At 36.8% G+C, this 19,794-nt stretch overlaps 2 protein-coding genes across 2 annotated transcripts in view; one reads left to right on the forward strand and one right to left on the reverse strand.

The window, feature by feature from the left end:
- The first annotated feature begins 215 nt into the window (after positions 1-215).
- On the forward strand, positions 216-1,994 carry LOC134257428 (uncharacterized). Its single transcript, XM_062740046.1, has 4 exons — positions 216-321; positions 571-684; positions 786-1,405; positions 1,534-1,994. Coding segments are annotated over exons 1-4 (1,197 nt in total). The 5' UTR covers positions 216-319.
- A 3,651-nt stretch (positions 1,995-5,645) lies between these two features.
- LOC134257429 (kinesin-related protein 4-like) overlaps positions 5,646-19,794 on the reverse strand; it is a 19,313-nt gene continuing 5,164 nt past the window's right edge. The window contains exons 7-22 of the mRNA XM_062740047.1: positions 19,334-19,375; positions 19,020-19,094; positions 17,879-17,971; positions 17,594-17,679; positions 15,820-15,973; positions 15,358-15,504; positions 14,755-15,222; positions 14,046-14,209; positions 13,431-13,522; positions 13,165-13,324; positions 11,694-11,852; positions 11,447-11,557; positions 11,235-11,351; positions 10,990-11,103; positions 7,075-10,891; positions 5,646-6,909 (exon numbers count right to left, since the gene is read on the reverse strand). Of these exons, the coding sequence (XP_062596031.1) occupies positions 6,874-6,909; positions 7,075-10,891; positions 10,990-11,103; positions 11,235-11,351; positions 11,447-11,557; positions 11,694-11,852; positions 13,165-13,324; positions 13,431-13,522; positions 14,046-14,209; positions 14,755-15,222; positions 15,358-15,504; positions 15,820-15,973; positions 17,594-17,679; positions 17,879-17,971; positions 19,020-19,094; positions 19,334-19,375 (5,835 nt within the window). The 3' untranslated portion in view covers positions 5,646-6,873. The remainder of the gene's footprint in view (positions 6,910-7,074; positions 10,892-10,989; positions 11,104-11,234; positions 11,352-11,446; positions 11,558-11,693; positions 11,853-13,164; positions 13,325-13,430; positions 13,523-14,045; positions 14,210-14,754; positions 15,223-15,357; positions 15,505-15,819; positions 15,974-17,593; positions 17,680-17,878; positions 17,972-19,019; positions 19,095-19,333; positions 19,376-19,794) is intronic.

A 19,794-nucleotide genomic window follows, 5' to 3' on the forward strand; every position in this document is an offset into this window, starting at 1 on the left:
GATTCTTTTTATAATACTAAGGACAACAGAAGTGAAAAATACCCAGGAATCTGTGTCAAGCCGCAAACGAGGGGGTGAGAAGTTCCGCTTCCATTGTGAAAACTAAAGAGCCCAGGTAAAGCCTGATGTTCTCAGAGGTATGTTTAAGTAAATATTGTTCCATTCCAGCAGATCTCGTAACATTTTTCTGCTTGTATTATCTAGGACTGCAGATCTGCAAAGGAACCAGGGTGTCCAACCATCAACAAAGCTTACTTAACCAGTGGCTAATGATAACAGTGTAAAGAATTTTACTTCTGGCAGTGCTACCAAAAACTTAATGTAAGATTACTTTAAATAGCAATTTGATAAAGCCTATTCAAGAAAAAAAAAATTCCTATATGTGAATGATGTGCAAGAAAGTTTTTAAAAAATGAATTAAATAAATATAATGTGTAAAGAATTTTACTTCAGACAGCACTACCAAAAACCAAATGTAAGATTACTTTATATACCATTTTGATATATACATTTTAAATGTTTTAAAAAAATGAATTAAATAAATATAATGTATATACATTTTAAATGTAGGAATACTGGAATACAAAACAACAGTGAAGTTAAAACATCAGCAGAGCCAAGAAAACCAGTAACAAAATCGGGCCCAATAAATTTTGCTAAAGCTGTTACAACCAAAATGCAAAAGTAAGCTTATCAATATATGTACTTCACATTTCTTATTCATCTTTTCAATTAAATGATTATGATTTTAGGCACCATAATTATATGTCTTTCTTCACATTTAGCACCAAAGAAGAAGAAGTTGAGAACATCTGGGAATCTGTTCCAAAGAAAAAGCCCAAAAACAGTTTTCCATTCGGTGATAGACCAAAGTTATACAAGGAGGAGGAAGTCCCAGAGAGACCTGTTCTTACCACGAACTACGCCAACCTGATACCTCCCCCAGGAGTCCATGCCTCCCCTCAGAAGACAGAAAAGGAATCCTGGGACGACGACGAACAGTATCTGTACGTGTCCTCCAAACTACCCACCGCTGCTAGAGAGTGCTACCGGTGGAAGACCAGTGCCAAAGTCGTGATGTCTGCAAATGAAAACAGGAACAATTCCGCCCATCCCAGTGCTTTGGAGCAAGAATCAAAAACACTATCTTGTAAAGAACATAGCTCAAGTGTTGAGGATGGAAAGAAAAATGATGTAAAATTGAATCAAACTGATTTACAAAGAAATAGACCTGATATGCCTAGGTTTGTGCCTGGAAGTGGATCTTTAAAACTTAGTGGCAAGAAAGATGTAAATGGAAATATTAAGGAAGAAAAAGACCAACCAGAACCAAAAAGGCTAGAAACCCTTGGTCCAATAAGGCCATTGATCATCAATCTGGTGATCCAAGACCTAACGCTGAGTGGTCAGAAAGGAAGCAATTCCCACTGAAAGCAGTCAAGTCTACCTTTAGTAACAGAATTCCTGCTCCTCTACAAAACCCAATTCTTGGGAAAGCAGGAATTTGAAAGGGCCAATTTTATCACAAATTAGCGCCAAAGCCATGGCACCCTTACAGAATAATCTTCAAGGTTTCAATCCCCAGGGTAATTCTAAGAAGGTTGAGGAGTCAACAGTTCCGAGAGCTGGAGCAATTACTTAATAATCAAAATACCAATGATTATTGGAATGTTACCAATATTACAAGGAAATCTGTGCAAGTCGAGAAAGAAGTAGAGGTTAAGAAGTCACCTGACTCATTGTCATCATTACATGGTACACAGGACAAGTCTTCCATCCAATCAAGAGAGACCACAAAGCCTCTGAACCAATCAGAAGAGAAGACTGAATCCCTGATAGCTTCATTGCAGCGGAAGGCATATCAGATGACCACTTCTAGCAGCGGCTCCTCTGGTGCTGTACATGACTACTGGGCTATTCCTACAAAACAACCAATCAAAACAGAGAATCCTAACAGTCCTTCTGAATTTTTTATATCTCAATGTGACAGATAAAGATAATGCTTTGTATTTTCTTCAGGAGGAATGCTAATTAATCCCAAGGGACTCATAGCAGCATTCAGTTTACAATGGGAACATCTTCAGCGGTTATCTTTCTTTGCCAATGCATTCTTATATAAAGTTAAGGAATCTACCCACCACCCTAGCTCCAAACTAAGGGACAAAGAGAAACAAACTTAGCATCAAAATATGTCTTTCTGCCTATTGAACTACCCTGGGAAAAAACAGAAAATTTGTGGACGGGAGACAGACAGACGGACAGCTAGACAGACAGACGGACGGACACAGTGATTACTATAGGGCACCTGCAAATCCTTAATAATAAAAATGACCAGTTATTATGAATCTCTGTTGAATTAACCACCATGCATAGACATTCAAAAGAAAAGACTTTAATATTGACAGATGATACGAAAAAAAAAATTCTTTAAAGAAACAACATTTTAATGAATTTTATTAGGAAAAGCAAAATGGTAAAAATCAACCCATGTGATATTGCTGATTTTTGTCAATGCGTTTTTCCTCATTAAATTCACCTGGCTTGGTATAATTTTTTTTTTTAAAGTTTATACATCGATATCTGTATTACACTTTTAGCACCAAGGTAACATATTCCGAAATTTTTTATCTGTAAACCTTTACCAAGTCTGTTTTGTCCATATCTGTAATTTTATTGAAATGTTACAAATATTTTCCAAGTCTCTTTCATTTTCCAGTTCTTAGAAGAAAAAAATGAAAGAATTATCCACTTTTCTAAACTTGTAACATGATATTAATGAAGTCTCCTCCAAAGAAAAAAAAAGTTTGTATCATCTGACCTAAATAAAGTGCCACGCCACAGCATGATACGCCTGTCAAAAAATTACAATTACAATGTATCTGAAACAGTTAAAAGTGCAGGAAAATCATGTCAATCTTGATTTTAAGATTTCAATGATTTTTACACACTTTAAAAAAATTGTTTATCCATCTCCTGTGGTGTAGGCATTAATTATAACAAATATTGCATCATTCATAGATTTCTATACCTTGCCAAATGCCTATCATTTTAAACAATATCAAATTAGTCTTCACAACTTTATCTATACCTAATTATGTTCCCCAAACGAAGTTGGGGAACATATTGTTTTTACTCTGTTTTTTATTATTATTTTTTTTCTTCTTCTTCCTGGGTACTTTTTTGTCCGCGAGTGATCTTGTAAACTGTTCATCCGAAGTAGGTAAAACCTTTTTAGGGTTAGTAGACATGTTATGTAGATTTGCGGAATCAAGGTCATTTTCCGCGCACGTGCTTGCAAGAGCGTGCACGTGCAACACGTGAAATGACCAGTATAATAGATATAGCCGTAACTTTTCTATTTTTTGACTATATGCTTTGAAACTCATAATATAAGTATATATTAGTTGTATATGCATAATGACATGTTCCTCGCGCACGTGCTTGCAAGAGCGCGCACGTGCAACACGTGAAATGACTAATATAATAGATATAGCCGCAACTTTCTATTTCTTGATGAAATGCTTTGAAACTCATAATATAAGGATATATTAGTAGTATAGACATGATGACATGGTCAAAATAGCAAGATTTCACGCGCATGCACGTGCGCTTCGCTCTGATTGGCTGAAACTAAAGTCTCAATATTTTTCATGTTTCTTGTCATAATCTTTTGAAATTTTGAACAAAGTCTTAAATTATGAAGATCTACAGCATGATATATAAAAATTTTCATGAAAACATGCGCATGCATGCGTGCTGCAATCTGATTGGCTGAAACTTTAAATGGCTATATCTCCTTTGTTTTTTGACGAAATGCTTTGAAATTTAAAACATAGTCATGCAGTAGGATATCCTACAATACGATATAGAAAGAAAATCATGAAATCACGCGCATGCACGTGTGTTGCAATTTGATTGGCTGAAACTTTAAATGGCTATATTTATTTTGTTTTTTGACGAAATGTTTGGAATTTTAAAATCAGTCATTCATTAAGATATCCTTCAATACGATTAAGATAAAAAATTCATGAAATCACGTGAATGCATGTGTGCTGCAATCTGATTGGCTGAAACTTCAAATGGCTATAACTCCCTTGTTTTTTAACCAAACAGGATGGGATTTAGAACATAGATAAATATAAGGGACTCCTACAAGAAGGTGTATTCATCATGCACTTGCTTGCACGTGCGTGCACGTGAAATGAGTAAAATTAAAAATACACTCGAATGAGTGTATTTTTTAATAATTTTGGATAACATATTTGATATCAAGTATATTAAAATATATAGATAGTGTAGGCAAGATAATATGGCCGTTACGCACATGAACACGCGTACAATGCTTAAATTTAAATATATTTTGTATTCTTCTGGGAAGACCTTGATAAGTTTAAATTCCATTAAGTATTTCTTATTTAATAGAGATTACAGGGAATATGGCACCAAAAGGGAGTTGGGGAGCGTTTGGGGAACATCTGTAACGGTCCCCGTTACAATTAGCACTAGTTAATTTTGGAAATAAAAGGCTGGCAATCAAATATAAACTGACCAACAGTTCTGTCTAATTCCCGAAGGATACAGATAATACCATGCTCTGAAGAAATGAAAGCCTTCCTACATTGAACACATTAATTAATCTTTAACTGGATGCTTGTCTACTCATTACTCCCAAAAGATTATTGGATCTGCACTATCTACCATAAAACATTTTTAAAACATATAAAACATCAATGATTTTTTTTAGATTTGATGTCAGTTAATTGTTAATATGCAATTCATATGGACATGCAGATTCCACCCCTACCCCCATAAAATTAATTTTTAAGTTCATAATATTATGTAATATCAAAATAGTTTAATATGCAATATCAAATTAGTTTTAATTACTTCTCATAAAATTCATTTTAAAACGGCTAGCCAACAAGAGCTATTTTTAATCCAACAGGCTTACCCATTTGGCCTAATACTCAAGGGAAATAGATAGCACCGATGCTCTTACAGCTACTCCTCACACTGAACTCATTAATTTCTCTCTCTAATTTGACATGCAATTTTCTGTTATCAAATTCTTCTTATCCAGTGCTTGATAATTAGACTCATGGGAGTGGTGGAATTTCTCTAACATACATTATATTTGTTATAGATTGCTGTCAAGTATATGCTAAAAAAATAAGTATTTTCTTGATTTAAAATTTTTCTAATAAGGTTAGTGCAATAGTTTTACATTTTTTTGAATATGTAAATGAATAGATAAAAAGACATTTTTTTTAAATTCCACTTAAATTAAAGGTCACAGTGACCTTAAAATAGGTCGCATAACACCTTCTACCTAAGATGCATAAACTGGCCAAGTTTGATGATTCTAAGTCTAATAGTTTTCGAGTTATGGACCGGACAGGATTTTTCCATATTTGGCTATAACTTTTTAATTATAGGTCAGAGAGACCTACTTTTTGTGCGCGACACACCTTCTACCAAAGATGTATCAGCTGACAAAGTTTGATAACTCTAGGCCTTATAGTATTAAAGTTATGAGCCGGACACGAGAAAAGCTAGCAGACGGACGGACGGACAGACAGACGGACACGAAGCCTAAAACATAATACGTCCCGTCTTAAGACGGGCATATAAAAACAACACTGATATTTTTAAAGATAAAATTTATTTAAAAAACAAAAATAAACAAATGTACAACCCGCAAATAATACAAAAGCCTTCATATCTAATACTTGACTATGTAAATTTGGACATGACTGGTTTGGTCACATTGGTTGGAAACATGTTGAATGAGGAATAACAAAAAAATCAACAGCTTCAATCAGAAATTAAAACAGTTGACATGGTCTTACATTTAAAACACTGAACTGAAATAATATAACTATCATTTAAGAAATTATAGTTTTGCAAGTCACATTTCTAGTTATTTTCAAGCAAATACCCCTAAACAGATAGATGCAGTTTATTTAAAAAAAATCAAAGAGAAAGGCTTTATCAAGGTTCATTCACTACAAAGGAGAATCATCCACTGGCAGATGGACAGTGAAAACCCTAATGCAAATGGCTAAAAAAAAAATAGTGGAACAATTCACTGAGCTAATTAATATGTGTTATATGTATTTTCCAATCTCTTAATGTCCGTTGTAGCAAAATTTAGAACTTTATTGAAATTAAATCACAACACATTCAGTATAAAAAAAATAACAATGAATATTAAGCACTACAGATCTAAGCTAAAGCACTACAATGCTGCTATATACCGGAGTAAATGTTCTTGGCACAATAGAATACTGGCACATATTTAATACTGCATAATACCCAATTTCAATGTAATACAGAAACAAAGAAAAAAATAATTTGTTTTCAAATATCAGAGAATCAAAATTCTAGTAACCAAATGTAACCCAACAGTGTGTAAATTCATGAGATCAACTTTTAAACTAGGAGGTAATTTCTTTTTACTTAGAATAATTGAAATAAAATTGTTTTGTGAGAGAAATAGGCTGATTCGAAAAAAAAACTTTAGATATCATCAAAAGCATAAAAAAACTCTAATTGAGATTTAAACAATTGAAGTGTAATAAACTGTAGTGATACACTGCATAGATTTACATGACATTGTATAGGACCTTGGCAAAAGGTAAATCTATCTAAATTTCATAAACATTATTAATCAGCATAATCACAATTTATCTGTTGAACAAAATCATGAAAAGCAAATGTAAATATTTTTAGACAAAAGAATCCATGGCAGGTAAAAGCACATATTGTATAAAATGCTAATGTCTCTTTTGGAAAAGGGGAGAGAAATCCATATATGTCCAATCACATGCATTAACCAATGGATCTTCTTCTCTTCTTTGCTGGGAGGTGAAATCAGTTTCTATCCATGTTACAGGAAAGCAAATCAGCCTGCAAACACACAAGTTACCACATTACATTTAATTTACCCATTCATCTAAAAATACTAATTAAAGAAAATGAAAAAAAAATGAATAAAGGAAGTCAATTTTCTGGTTTGTAGACCACAGTATAAGATTAACTTCAGTTACCAGTTAAACACAATGAATTTTGTACCTTTTTTCCCTCCTGGTTTTCTTTCAGGACATGCTGGATCAGGGCCTGCACCGTACGCGTCTGTTCCTTCCTCTTCACCAGACTCTCCGGAAGTTTGGTCACTGGTGGCTTCTCATCAAACACACTTCTAAATGGCAGGCTTTTTCCTCCATGCCACCGATTCTCTTCACCGTCTGTAGAAACGGGTTTGGAATAACTGTGTGTAAATTGCCCCATTTTAGCTGATACAGGTTCATCATGATGTTTTGTGGGAATACCTTTTTGGTTATCTTCTTTAGAAGATTGTTGTCTCATTGAGAAAGCATCTTGCCTCTGACTGTCTATACATGGCATTCTGAACGACTTTTTGGTAACAGGAGCTTCATCTGAATCCCAGCATTCTGTGGTTGGTTTTGTGGTGTTCCTCATCTGTGCTGCATTTAAACCTTGTGGTTTATTTTCATCAGCCATTGAATTATTTGGTTGTGGAAGCCCCAAATTATGCATATGCTCCCTGGTTGACATTGACTTGGAATGCTGAAATTGTGAACCTGACTGAGTGTGGAACAAACCCTGATTTGTTGTCTGTGGGTTGGCAGATGTCTGGAATGGCTTTCCATAGTTATCATGATTTTCAGGCTGAGGCTGACCATGTGACTGCAGTTGAATTTCAGATTGAGGCTGACCATGTGACTGTGGCCAAATTTCAGGTTGAGGCTGACTATTTGGCTTTGGCTGATTTTCAAGTTGAGGCTGATCATGAGACTGTGGTTGAACAGGTTGAGGCTGGTTGTTGTGTGATTGTGGCTGACTTTCAGACATCCCAGCATGTGTTTGAGGTTGATTTACACCCTGTGAAGGATCAACTAGAGGCTGTGTAGGTAGCCCCATAAAATTCATAGGGAGAAGTGGATTTGGCAACAGAGGATTTGGCAACCCCAGAGACAGAAGTGGTGCTATCCCTGGGAGGAGAGGTAAATTTGGCAACATCCCAATTCCTCCACCTAGTGCACCACCTGCTGTGGCAAGATACTGCATATAAGCCTGAACAAGGTGTGGTGGCATTGACAGAGGTAAACCAAGGTTTGGGATACCCATGGGATCTGCTGAAGCAACACCTGATGGCTGTTGAATGGTATTGGAATTCTCAGCAGTGGGAAGGTGCAAACCTGGGGGAAAGGTGTCCTGGCTCTTTTCTGGTGTGTATGTTAAATCAATGAATGGTTCTGTTTTCATCGAAGCCATGTTCCTTTCTGGTGTGTTTGTTAAATCAATGACAGAGTTGACTGGTTCTGGGCTGACATGATCAATGTTCCTATGATTAGAAGTTGTACCTGTGGGTCCAGATTGAATTGAGTATGACTGAACAGACTTGGAAGTTTCTGATGAAGCAAAAGTTGAAGAGACATGATTGAAAATTGAAGTGGGAAGTTCTTGGTGTGTTGTTTTAACTGCTGGAGTTGGAAATGTCGTTTGCGTGGAATGCTGTTCGCTGGTAATTCTCTCTTTGAATTGGTCCCCATTTACAGAACGTTCTTCATTCTGATCATTAGATGCTGAAGCTTGTGGTTCAGAAGTCTGGTAATTTTTCAAGTCTTCCTCATGTTTTGTCAGGCTCTTCAACACAGGCAATCTATGCTCGAAACTGTCTTTTTTGACAGTCCTCATCTTTTCTTTGAAGAAGTTCTCTGCCGCAGCATTGGATCGAGTTGGAGGACCACTCTTTGTGGGTAAGGTGATAAGTTCACTCTCCCAATCCTCCTTATCTTTGGAGCTGGTTGTCTGAGCTAAGCTGGCGTCCTGTGGTTTCTGACGTTTCGGAGCTACACTGTCTTGTACATTCACTACAGGAGGCCTAGAATCAGAGGAAACGACTCCATTGTCTTTCAGTGACTGTGACATTTCTTGTGTTGGAGAACTTAAAGTATTATCCACCAAAGACATTTTATCAAAATTGAGTCCTAAACTATCCAGCTCTTCAACCTCAGTTTTCTTTGCTTGTGGACTCTCCTCAGCTTTGTCTTCTGTCTTGACTGTATCTGCGAAAGTTTTGGAGGGTTTGGACACCAGTTTCATTGGTCGCTGTCTGTAGCCAGGTCTCTCAGGTTTTGGTTCCTGACTCCCCTCTGCATCAGATGTAGGCAGAGAAGTGGGAGAGCTTTCACTGGTCTTTTCCTTTTTAATGGGGTTTGGACTGATGCCAAACTTTGCCATCTTGTTGAACATGCTTGACATTTTCTTTGGAGGTAGTTGCAATACTTTTTCATCACTTTCAGCTCCATCTTGAACAGTTTGCACTTTGATCTTTTCAGTTTTTGGTAGGTTGCTGTTCTTTGCTTCTTTGCTGATAATAGGTGCAGATATTTCATCTTCCCAGCTCTCTTGTTTCGGCACAATTTTGTCTGACATTGCTGTCGTCTGCTTTTCTTTGTTTTGGACAAATGGCAAAACTGGTGGCACTGTGTAGTGTGATGCAGCACCAACAGCTGCACTGGTCTGTTCACTTACAACCTTTTCTGGTGATATAAAAAATTCAGAAGGACTGTTAGGTTTCTCAGTTTTGATTGGTTGTTTTGTAGGAATAGCCCAGTCGTCACGTACAGCACCAGAGGAACCCCTGCTAGAAGTGGTCATCTGATATGCCTTCCGTTGCAGTGAAGCTATCAAGGATTCAGTCTTCTCTTCTGATTGGTTCAGAGGCTTTGTGGTCTCTCTTGATTGGATGGAAGACTTGTCCTGTGTACCATGTAATGATGACAATGAGTCAGGTGACTTCTTAACCTCTGCTTCTTTCTTGATTTGCTCAGTTTTTCTTGTAATATTGGAAACATTCCAATAATCATCAATATTTTGATAATTGACTGTCAGGGTGGCAGGAAGAGAAGGGCCAAGTTCTTCTTTAACCTTAACATGAGACAAAGTGCAGGCCCCTCCAGCTGTCAAAGGTGCAGTCATTGCTCCAGCTCTCTGGCCTGTTGACTCCTCCATCTTCTGAGAATTACCCTGGAGATTGGAACCCTGAAGATTATTCTGTAAGGGTGCCATGGCTTTGGCACTAATTTGTGATAAAATTGGCTCTTTCAAATTCTGGCTCAGGAAAGCTTTCCCAAGAATTGGGTTTTGTAGAGGAGCAGGAATTCTGTCACTAGAGGTAGACTTGATTGCTTTCAGTGGGAATTGCTTGCTTTCTGACCACTCAGCATTAGGTCTTGGATCACCAGATTGATGATCAATGGCCTTATTGGACCAAGGGTTCCTAGCCTTCTGTGTACTTTCTTCCTTCTCCAACTGGGTACTTTCTGCCAAAGCTGGTTGGTCTTTTTCTTCCTTAATATTTCCATTTACATCTTTCTTGCCACTAGGTTTTAAAGATCCACTTCCAGGCACATACCTAGGCATATCAGGTCTATTTCTTTTCAAATCAGTTTGATTCAGTTTTACATCATTTTTCTTTTCAATTGAGCTGTTTTCCTTACAAGGTAATGTTTTTGATTCTTGCTCCAAAGCACTGGGATGGGCGGAATTGTTCCTGTTTTCGTTTGCAGACATCACGACTTTGGCGCTGGTCTGCCACCGGTAGCACTCTCTGGCAGTGGTGGGTAGTTTGGAGGACACGTACAGATACTGGCCATCGTCATCCCAGGATTCCTTCTCTGTCTTCTGAGGGGAGATGTGGACTCTGGGTGGAGGTATGAGGTTGGCATAGTTTGTAGTTAGAACAGGTCTCTCTGGGGCTTCCTCCTCTGTGTATAACTTTGGTCTATCACCTGACAGAAAACTGCTTTTTGGTTTTTTGTTTGGAACAGATTCCCAGATGTTCTCAACTTCTTTTTTGCTGCTTTAAATGCAGAAAGAAAAGTGATTATTGTGCCTAAAACATTCATTTAAATGAAAAAGCCAATGAGAAATGTGAAGTACATGTATCAATAAGCTTACTTTTGCATTTTGGTAGTAACAGCTTTAGCAAAACTTATTGGGCCCGCTTTTGCCACTGGTTTACTGGGTTCCGTTGATGTTTTAACTTCATTGTTGTTTTGTATTCCAGTAGTCCTACATTTAAAATGTATAAATATTATGTTTCTTTCATTAATTTTTTTTCTTTTCTTGAATTGCATATCATTCACATAGAGCAATATTTTCTTGAATAGGCTTTATCAAAATACTATTTAAAGTAATCTAACATTTGGTTTTTGGTAGCACTGCCTGAAGTAAAATTCTTTCCACTGCTATCATTAGCCACTGGTTTAGTAAGCTTTGTTGATGGTTGGACACCCTGGTTCTTTTGCAAATCTGTGGGCCTAGATATTACAAGCAGAAAAATAATACGAGTTAAAAGATCTCCTAGAATGGCACAATTTTTACTTGAGGAGACTCTATGAACTACACCTCTTACCTGGGATCTTTAGTTGTTACAATGGTAGCAGAACCTTTTACCCCCTGATTTGATGCTTGTTTATCAAGTTTTGTGACAGGAACCTCCTGGTTCTTCTTCACTTCTGTTGTTCTAAATATTATAAACATAATCATGTAAATCTCTTATAACAGGATGTTTTCTATACATCAAAGAGACTTGAGATTGATTATTATAGTGTATTTAATGTTGTTATCTTTCAGCCAGATTTGATATCTTCCATATTTACCTCTGTCCTTTAGTGGTGGAGACTTGATCAGAATTACTGGACATCTTTTTCTTCCCTCTATCATCTATAAAACTGTTGACCTCTGTCAATGATGGGCTTTCCAGTCCCTTCTGTAACTGCTCTGGTATGAAGTTTTTCACTGCCATGATCTCTCGGTACCTATAACATTGAATATTGCATTCAGGCGAAATCATATCTTGAATTACTGTAAGTTGTTTTGATTCCACGGTGTTAAAATTTCCCAATTGCGAGTTTTTATTTCACGCTGCAAGAAATTAATTCCGATTTTCGTATAAACATTTAAAAGTTTTTAAAAACTATACCATTCACGATGGGTTTAATTTCGCAGAAAAATTATAAATCTCGAACATAGCAAAATTAAAACCATCGTGATTATTTCCAAATCTATAGTATATGGAAAAAAAATGCCAAGCTGCCATAAGTAATGGACTTTTCCTAATGAAAAAATAAAATATGTGGTAACACATAGTAATTGTTAAATAAATTACTGTTAAGGATTTTTAGTAGGAGGGTACCCCTGTGTCCTTCAGACTTACCTCCTCTTGAGCTGCTCACTTCTGTAGGAGTTACATCCTTACCTCCTCTGCTCCTCCTCTTGAGCTGCTGTCTTCTGTAGGATGGTTCAGACTTACCTCCTTTGCTCCTCCTCTTGAGCTGCTGTCTTCTCACTCAGGAGGAGCACCTGTTTCAGAATCTCCTCCTCCTCCTGTGTTGTCTTCGGTCTCAGTGATGTCACCTGCTGCTGTCGTATATGCTTCTTATGCCCCCTGTAGGAGTTACATCCATACCTCCTATGACCTCTATCTTCACTATAGTAGCTTACCTCCTATGCTCCTCCTCTTTATGAGTTACAGCCTTACCTCCTTTGCTCCTCCTCTTGAGCTGGTGCTCCTACAGGATAGTTCAGACTTACCTCCTCTGCTCCTCCTCCAATTGAGCTATCTTCTGTAGGAGTTACATCCTTACCTCCTCTGCTCCTCCTCTTGAGCTGCTGTCTTTAGTAAGATGGTTCAGACTTACCTCCTCTGCTCCTCCTCTTGAGCTGTTGTCTTCTGTAGGAGTTACATCCTTACCTCCTCTGCTCCTCCTCTTGAGCGACTGTCTTCTGTAGGAGGGTTCAGACTTACCTCCTCTGCTTCTCCTATTTAGTGACTGTCTTCTGTAGGAGGGTTCAGACTTACCTCCTCTGCTCCTCCTCTTCAGCTGTTGTCTTCTGTAGGATGGTTCAGACTTACCTCCTCTGCTCCTCCTCTTGAGCTGCTGTCTTCTGTAGGATGGTTCAGACTTACCTCCTCTGCTCCTCCTCTTGAGCTGCTGTCTTCTGTAGGATGGTTTAGACTTACCTTCTCTGCTTCACCTCTTGAGCTGCTGTCTTCTGTAGGAGTTACATCCTTACCTCCTCTGCTCCTCCTCTTGAGCTGCTGTCTTCTGTAGGATGGTTCAGACTTACCTCCTCTGCTCCTCCTCTTGAGCTGCTGTCTTCTCACTCAGGAGGAGCACCTGTTTCAGAATCTCCTCCTCCTCCTGTGTTGTCCTCGGTCTCAGTGAGGTCACCTGCTGCTGTCGTAGGTTCCTCTGCTGCCATACATTAATACTGGGTGCTGGGGGATCTGATAACATTCAATATTAATTACACAACTACTGTTGCAGACTGAATTCAAATTTACAAATCAGGAATAAAAGCTGATACAAATAATAGCTGATTTGCAGTATTACCTTGGACTTTTGGAGGTGGGACTCGATTCACAATGTCTCTCTCAAACCACTTCTGGGTAGACTCCACTGGTAGTTCTTTCCACTTCTGCCTCCTACAGACAATTGTATATATATCCTGTGCATTTTTACATGAAGACGAAAGTTGTGATAACATATCAAATATATCTGCTTTCAATAATTTAGTATAAACTTTCTTTAAGTTTTTAACTTTCAGTGTCTTGTTACTAACTTCCTATAAGTGTTATAACTTGCTATGACTTGTAACTATTGGCTCATTACTAACATCCTATGAGTTTATATAATTTGCTGTGACTCATTACTTACTTCCTGTAAGTCTTGAGTTCCTGGACCTCCTCCTCCTTCCTATGATTTTTTTAAGACTTACTGTGACTCGTTACTTACTTCCTGTAAGTCTTGAGTTCCTGGAACTCCTCCTCATTCCTGATGAGTTTAATAAATTGCTATGACTCATTACTAACTTCCTATAAGTTTTGAGTTCCTGAGCCACCTTCTCGTTTCTATGAGTTTTTTTTAGACTTGCTTTGACTTGTTACTTACTTCCTGTAAGTCTTGAGTTCCTATAAGTTTTATAACTTGCTATGACTCGTTACTCACTTCCTATAAGTCTTGAGTTCCTGGACCTCCTCCTCATTCCTCTTCCTCTCCAGTTCCTGCTGTTTACGTATGTGCTCCTTCCTCATCCTCTCAAACTCCTCCTGAACTGAGATGTCCATCCCTGTTGACTCTTTACCCACATCTGTCAGACTCGGAGGTACAAACTACAAATAAGAATGATCAGTTGAGGCAGGGAAACTGAAGCCAATGTGTGAAACAGATATTGATGAAAGTTATAAGGATTTCTTGCAATGAATTCCATGTATAAAATATCATTTTGCTTCAAGATGATGAAGTTGAGTAATTTGAAACTTTCTGAGGAAGCAACTTTCACAAGAAAAAACCAGTGGGGTTTTTCTCATGACCCAAAAGTGCTGTTACTAAGCAATTCTGAATGTTTTCCATCAACCTATCAACTATTGTAAATTGACTTAAAACTCTCATAAGCAATAAATATATTAAAATCCTTCTTCTCAAAAATAATAACATACAATATTAACAACATCACCCAAACCTGTTCAGTGTGCCTACTCCTGAAGGAGTCTAGCTCTCGCTGTTGTATCAGCTGCTGTTTCTCCCTCTGTCTTAGGTAAAATGATAACATCCCATATAAACATTACCTGTTCAGTGTGTCTACTCCTGCTGTTGTATCAGCTGCTGTTCCTCCCTCTTTCTGAGGTAAAATGATAACATCCCATATAAACATTACCTGTTCTGTGTGTCTACTCCTGAGGGAGTCTAGCTCCCGCTGTTGTATCAGCTGCTGTTCCTCCCTCTGCCGTGCCCTCTCGACCTTTAGCTGCTGTTCCGTGTGCCTCTGTGGCTGAACCTTTAGCAAATCATTAAACTCCTGTAGGTGGCGCTGTAGTAGACTAGACTTCACCTCAGTGTCTTTTGGTTGATTCTTCCCTGCTGGTCTGACTGTCTGTTTTGGTTGGTTTGTCACAACTCCTTGCTGATTGGAGATTTTGGGTTTAGCACTAGGATTTTCAAGATCATTCTTTTTGGTTTTATCTGGGAATGGATCTAAAGTATTGGCATTGTTGGACTGGGAATTCTGGGTAATATTGACAGTATTATTTGAAGTAGCACATAAATTTCCTATATCACTGAAATGTTTTCCCAGTATTGAGGATTTGGTTTCGTGTTCTTCAGCTCTTCTTGTATCAACTAGCACCTGTACAAAAATTATTTTAGAGCAAATCAATTTTTTTTTCAATTTCTTGTTCGAGTTATTTTAGCTAAATCTCTTTAACAACATAAAGAAGAATTGGAAAACAACTTATTATTCCAAGATTTTTGCTGGAGTTACATTTTCTTTGTTGATGTCCTTATTTCCAAACAAGCTGGTCTGCTTTTCTTCGTGAAGTTCCAGTTCAGTCTTTTTTCTTTTGGGGGCGGGATTAGAAAACTTTTTCTCCTGTAACACCTTTTCAGCTTCCTGACGTAACTGCTTTTTCTACAATAGACATCAATTTAAAAAATGTCCACTTATTTTTTGTCAATGTCATCTCTTAATTGTAAATAATTGTCCAGAACATCCATTTTAAACCCTTCCTATCACCTTTACCATGTTTACACTCTTTTTTTTTTATACTCTTATTTTCCAGGTAACCCTCACCAGTGATTTAACATCTTCGAAAAAGAATTATGTAGAGTTGAAGTCTAACAAAATTATAGCCCAAAAATTTATGTCCCCATAAGCCCATAAATGTTTAGCCATCTGCTAACACTAGCCCTATAAATCAAAATGATTCCACTTTTGTTAACTGACCTTCTCTTTCATGTCTTTGCGTTGCTGCCGTTTATTTTTCTGTCGTTCCTGTGCTTCCAGCAGCTGAAGTTTCTCTTCTTCCTGTTGTTTACGCTGGAAATTTTTCTTGTGCTGGTTCTCTACCTCCTCAGAATGGTCGTCCGTTGTCAACTTCCTGTTCAGACATTGCAAGGTTATATTAATTCCAACGTTTGTCCATATTTTAAATTAATTTTAGGAAACATGCACCTTTCATCCACCTTTATTTGGAAGGGCTGGGACGATATATCGATATATCGTGATATCTGTGAGGACAATACGCTAATCGATACATATGAAGAAATATCGAAATATCGTCAAAAAAAACTTCTGTTTTTCTTTTTTTTATTTAACATTTGGGGTTTAACATATGAAATAAATAAGCTAAATATATATATAGATATAAAATAAATAATTATTAACACCACTTGAGTAAAATATTTTTGTTTTACAACATATAAACAACTATTTTGAATAAATTATTCTTATGTGCAAAGAAATAATTTGTTTATTTCAACGCAAAAAAAGATTTTATAAGTAATTAAACATATTGTGATACATATCGTATCGTGGCTCAAATATCGTGATACGTATTGATATATCGTCCCAGCCCTATTATTTAGAATAATATTTATTATCAACCCCATTGCTTACATCAATGATGTTATGTTTCTAATTAAAGCTACAAAACGGCTGCAAATTGTGTACTTTTTCATTCAAATTTTTCCCAATATATCATTCAGGAATAAGGTAAAAAGTTGAAGTAAGCATTTTGAGAAAAATTAATATTCTCTCCTCATACAAAATGAACGTAATTTAAATCTGCCGGAAAATCAAGGGTCGTACAACTTAGATCTGTTCACTTGTACCACTTGTATCACTTGTGAATTCTAAAATGGCACGTGCATACAATGTAGGGTTTACAATTATAATGAAATATTAGGTAAAAGCAATTTTCAGAATCAAAATATCTTAAACTCTCCGGTAAATTAATAATAGTTAACATTTTAGTCTGCTTTCAGACAAATTTTACAATTAAGTACAAATGTTGACATTTTGTGTATTGGGGTGCAGGAAAAGAAAATCCACCAAATCATATGTCATTGCGGCAAAATGTCAAACAAAATATCTTTCAGCAGTTCCAATACAATTTGCCCTTCAAATGGCAATAATTTTTATATGTCATAAGTGCAATTTTATGTTGAGTTTACACCAATTTTTTTTCTTTGAAAGCCATGGAGATACGAGAAATGTTAGCATGTATCAACAAACCTGTAGGGTAGAACCTTCGCGAGCCCTACGTGAATGTCGCCGAGATCCTGTTTCTTCTTCATCCAATGATTACATTAATCTCCCAAATAATTTTTGTCAGGAAAATTGCTTTTTAATTTCAAGCCCTATTTTTGGTTTTGTTTTTGGTTTTGGTCAACTTAGCAGGCCTACCGGGCTTCCCTCTCTTACCATGCTGTTTTGTTTATGAAAACTAGATGCATGCATGTATAGCATGGAATGTAGAACCTCAAACATGTTGCGATGAATATATTTATGCATCATAAATAATTATCAATTTTAATGAAATAATCAGAATTATTTACTTATAGAATTTGTAATTTTCTAAAAGTGTATACATTTATGAGTATGAAAAGAATTCCAAATCCTATAGGAAAATTTTAACAAGTCTGTTTTTGAAGAGATGCTTTGTATTGTCACTTTAATACAAACATAGATGATGTCACATTTTCTGCAGAATACTTACACCAATAATGGTATATTTTCTGTAGATTTCTTCATTTGCTTCTCCTCCATTTTTGGTAAAAGTGTCTGTCCTATTTCTCTCATTTCCTACAAATTGATAATACAACAGATGGTGGAAACTTTGGAAAAAGCTCAGCTTTTTAGAAATACAACATGCATTTCTCAAATAATACAAAGAGATCAGAAAAATCTTTTTGCATATTGCTCAGACAAAGACATAACAAGTTACAGTTATTATCTGAAGCCTCCATTTTTAAAACATTATACTGTCAGTTCTAACACTGACCTGTTCCCGTCTCTTCTGTTCTGCCAGCAGCTGCTTCTTACTCTTAGGTCTGGGTTTCTGAAGAAGATTCTGGTTTGCTTTCTTCTTTCCTTTCTTTATGTACCAGAAAATAAAACATAAATTATATATACATTGCTGTTGATTTATAAATTTTCAAATTTGAATCAAACATGAATTACAACATACTAGACAATTATATATCAAAGATCTTTAACATGGTGGTTTAAAATCCTCCAGTTTTGACCTCTTTTCAACCTGTAAGCCTGACTAACATCCATCGTGTAGGATTGACTTATTTGCATCTTACAGGCTTGACCTACCCCCATCCTGAAGTTGTTTGAAATCCTACAGCCTTGACCTACCCCATTCTGTGGTTGTTTGAGATCCTGTAGGATTGACTTACCCTCATCCTGTGGTTGTTTGTAATCCTACAGGCTTGACGTACCCTCATCCTGTGGTTGTTTGAAATCCTATAGGCTTGACTTACCCTCATCCTGTGGTTGTTCGAAATCCTATAGGCTTGACTTACCCTCATCCTGTGGTTGTTTGAAATCCTACAGACTTGATCTATCTACATCCTGTGGTTGCTTGAAATCCTATAGGCTTGACTTACCCTCATTTTGTTGTTGTTTTAAATCCTACAGCCTTGACCTACCTACATCCTGTGGTTGTTTGAAATCCTACAGGCTTGACTTATCCCCATTTTGTTGTTGTTTTAAATCCTACAGCCTTGACCTATTTACATCCTGTGGTTGTTTGAAATCCTATAGGCTTGACTTATCCCCATTTTGTTGTTGTTTTAAATCCTACAGCCTTGACCTATTTACATCCTGTGATTGTTCGAAATCCTATAGGCTTGACTTACCCTCATCCTGTGGTTGTTTGTAATCTTACAGGTTCGACCTATCTACATCCTGTGGTTGTTTGAAATCCTACAGGCTTGACTTACCCTCATCCTGTGGTTGTTTGAAATCCTATATGCTTGACTTACCCTCATCCTGTGGTTGTTTGAAATCCTACAGGCTTGACTTACCCTCATCCTGTGGTTGTTTGTAATCTTACAGGTTTGACCTATCTACATTCTGTGGTTGTTTGCAATCCTACAGGCTTGACTTACTCACATCCTTTTGGCTTGACTTACCCGCATCCTGTGGTTGTGTCTTTTTGAAGGATGTCTAGCTTTCAACCATTCATCGTAGGAATGAAATTTCTTCAGCTAAAACCAGAATTATCTTACGTTAGAGAGTAAAAACTCAACACAAAAGGTGAATTAAAATAAGGCACAATTCCAAGAAGACAACATTTATTTCTATAATACAATCATGTTAGGGTGAATTCAGAAATGGGAAAAATGACTTTGAAGTTCAAGTATGGTGAGAGGGCAAAAATAACACTGTATACAAATTGTTTTTAGTTTGTTGCAAAAATACTCAAAAATAAAATTGAAAAACTTACATCTTCTTCAGTCAGCTCAACATCTTGTGGTGGTCTATATTTCTGAATGAAAATATAAAAATACATAATATATAAGCCATTAATTTTACTGCAGCAATGATACATGTGGAAGTTTCTTGCATTAATTAAATTTTAACCGACAATTTTTTTTTGTAAAACAAGAGGCCCATGGGCCACATCGCTCACCTGAGAAGCTTTGACCATTCCGTTCTTTACCAGATTTCCCCCTTGTTATACATAATGCATCCCCACCCTACCCCAATGATCATAATTTAGACATTTTGAAATAACACTACCCCATGATCCTTCCATGGGCACATATGTTTCAGCTTTTTTGGCCCAGTGGTTCCTGAGAAGAAGATTTTCAAAGATTTTTCCTATATATTTCTATGTAAAACTTTGATTCCCCTATAATGGCCCCGCCCTTCCCCCGTGGGTCATGATTCCTACAATTTAGAATT

The sequence above is a fragment of the Saccostrea cucullata genome, unplaced genomic scaffold (genome assembly GCF_032062105.1).
Source record: "Saccostrea cucullata isolate Sc308-1 unplaced genomic scaffold, CSIRO_AGI_Scuc_v1 ctg1671, whole genome shotgun sequence".
In the NCBI taxonomy this organism is placed as follows: Eukaryota; Metazoa; Mollusca; class Bivalvia; order Ostreida; family Ostreidae; genus Saccostrea; species Saccostrea cuccullata.

Bases quoted from the DNA above. Each gene is read 5' to 3' on its own strand.
- LOC134257428 (XM_062740046.1), top strand. The intron at 685-785 runs GTAAGCTTATCA...CTTCACATTTAG, and splicing joins GTTACAACCAAAATGCAAAA to CACCAAAGAAGAAGAAGTTG. The intron at 1,406-1,533 runs GTCAGAAAGGAA...ATCACAAATTAG, and splicing joins CCAAGACCTAACGCTGAGTG to CGCCAAAGCCATGGCACCCT.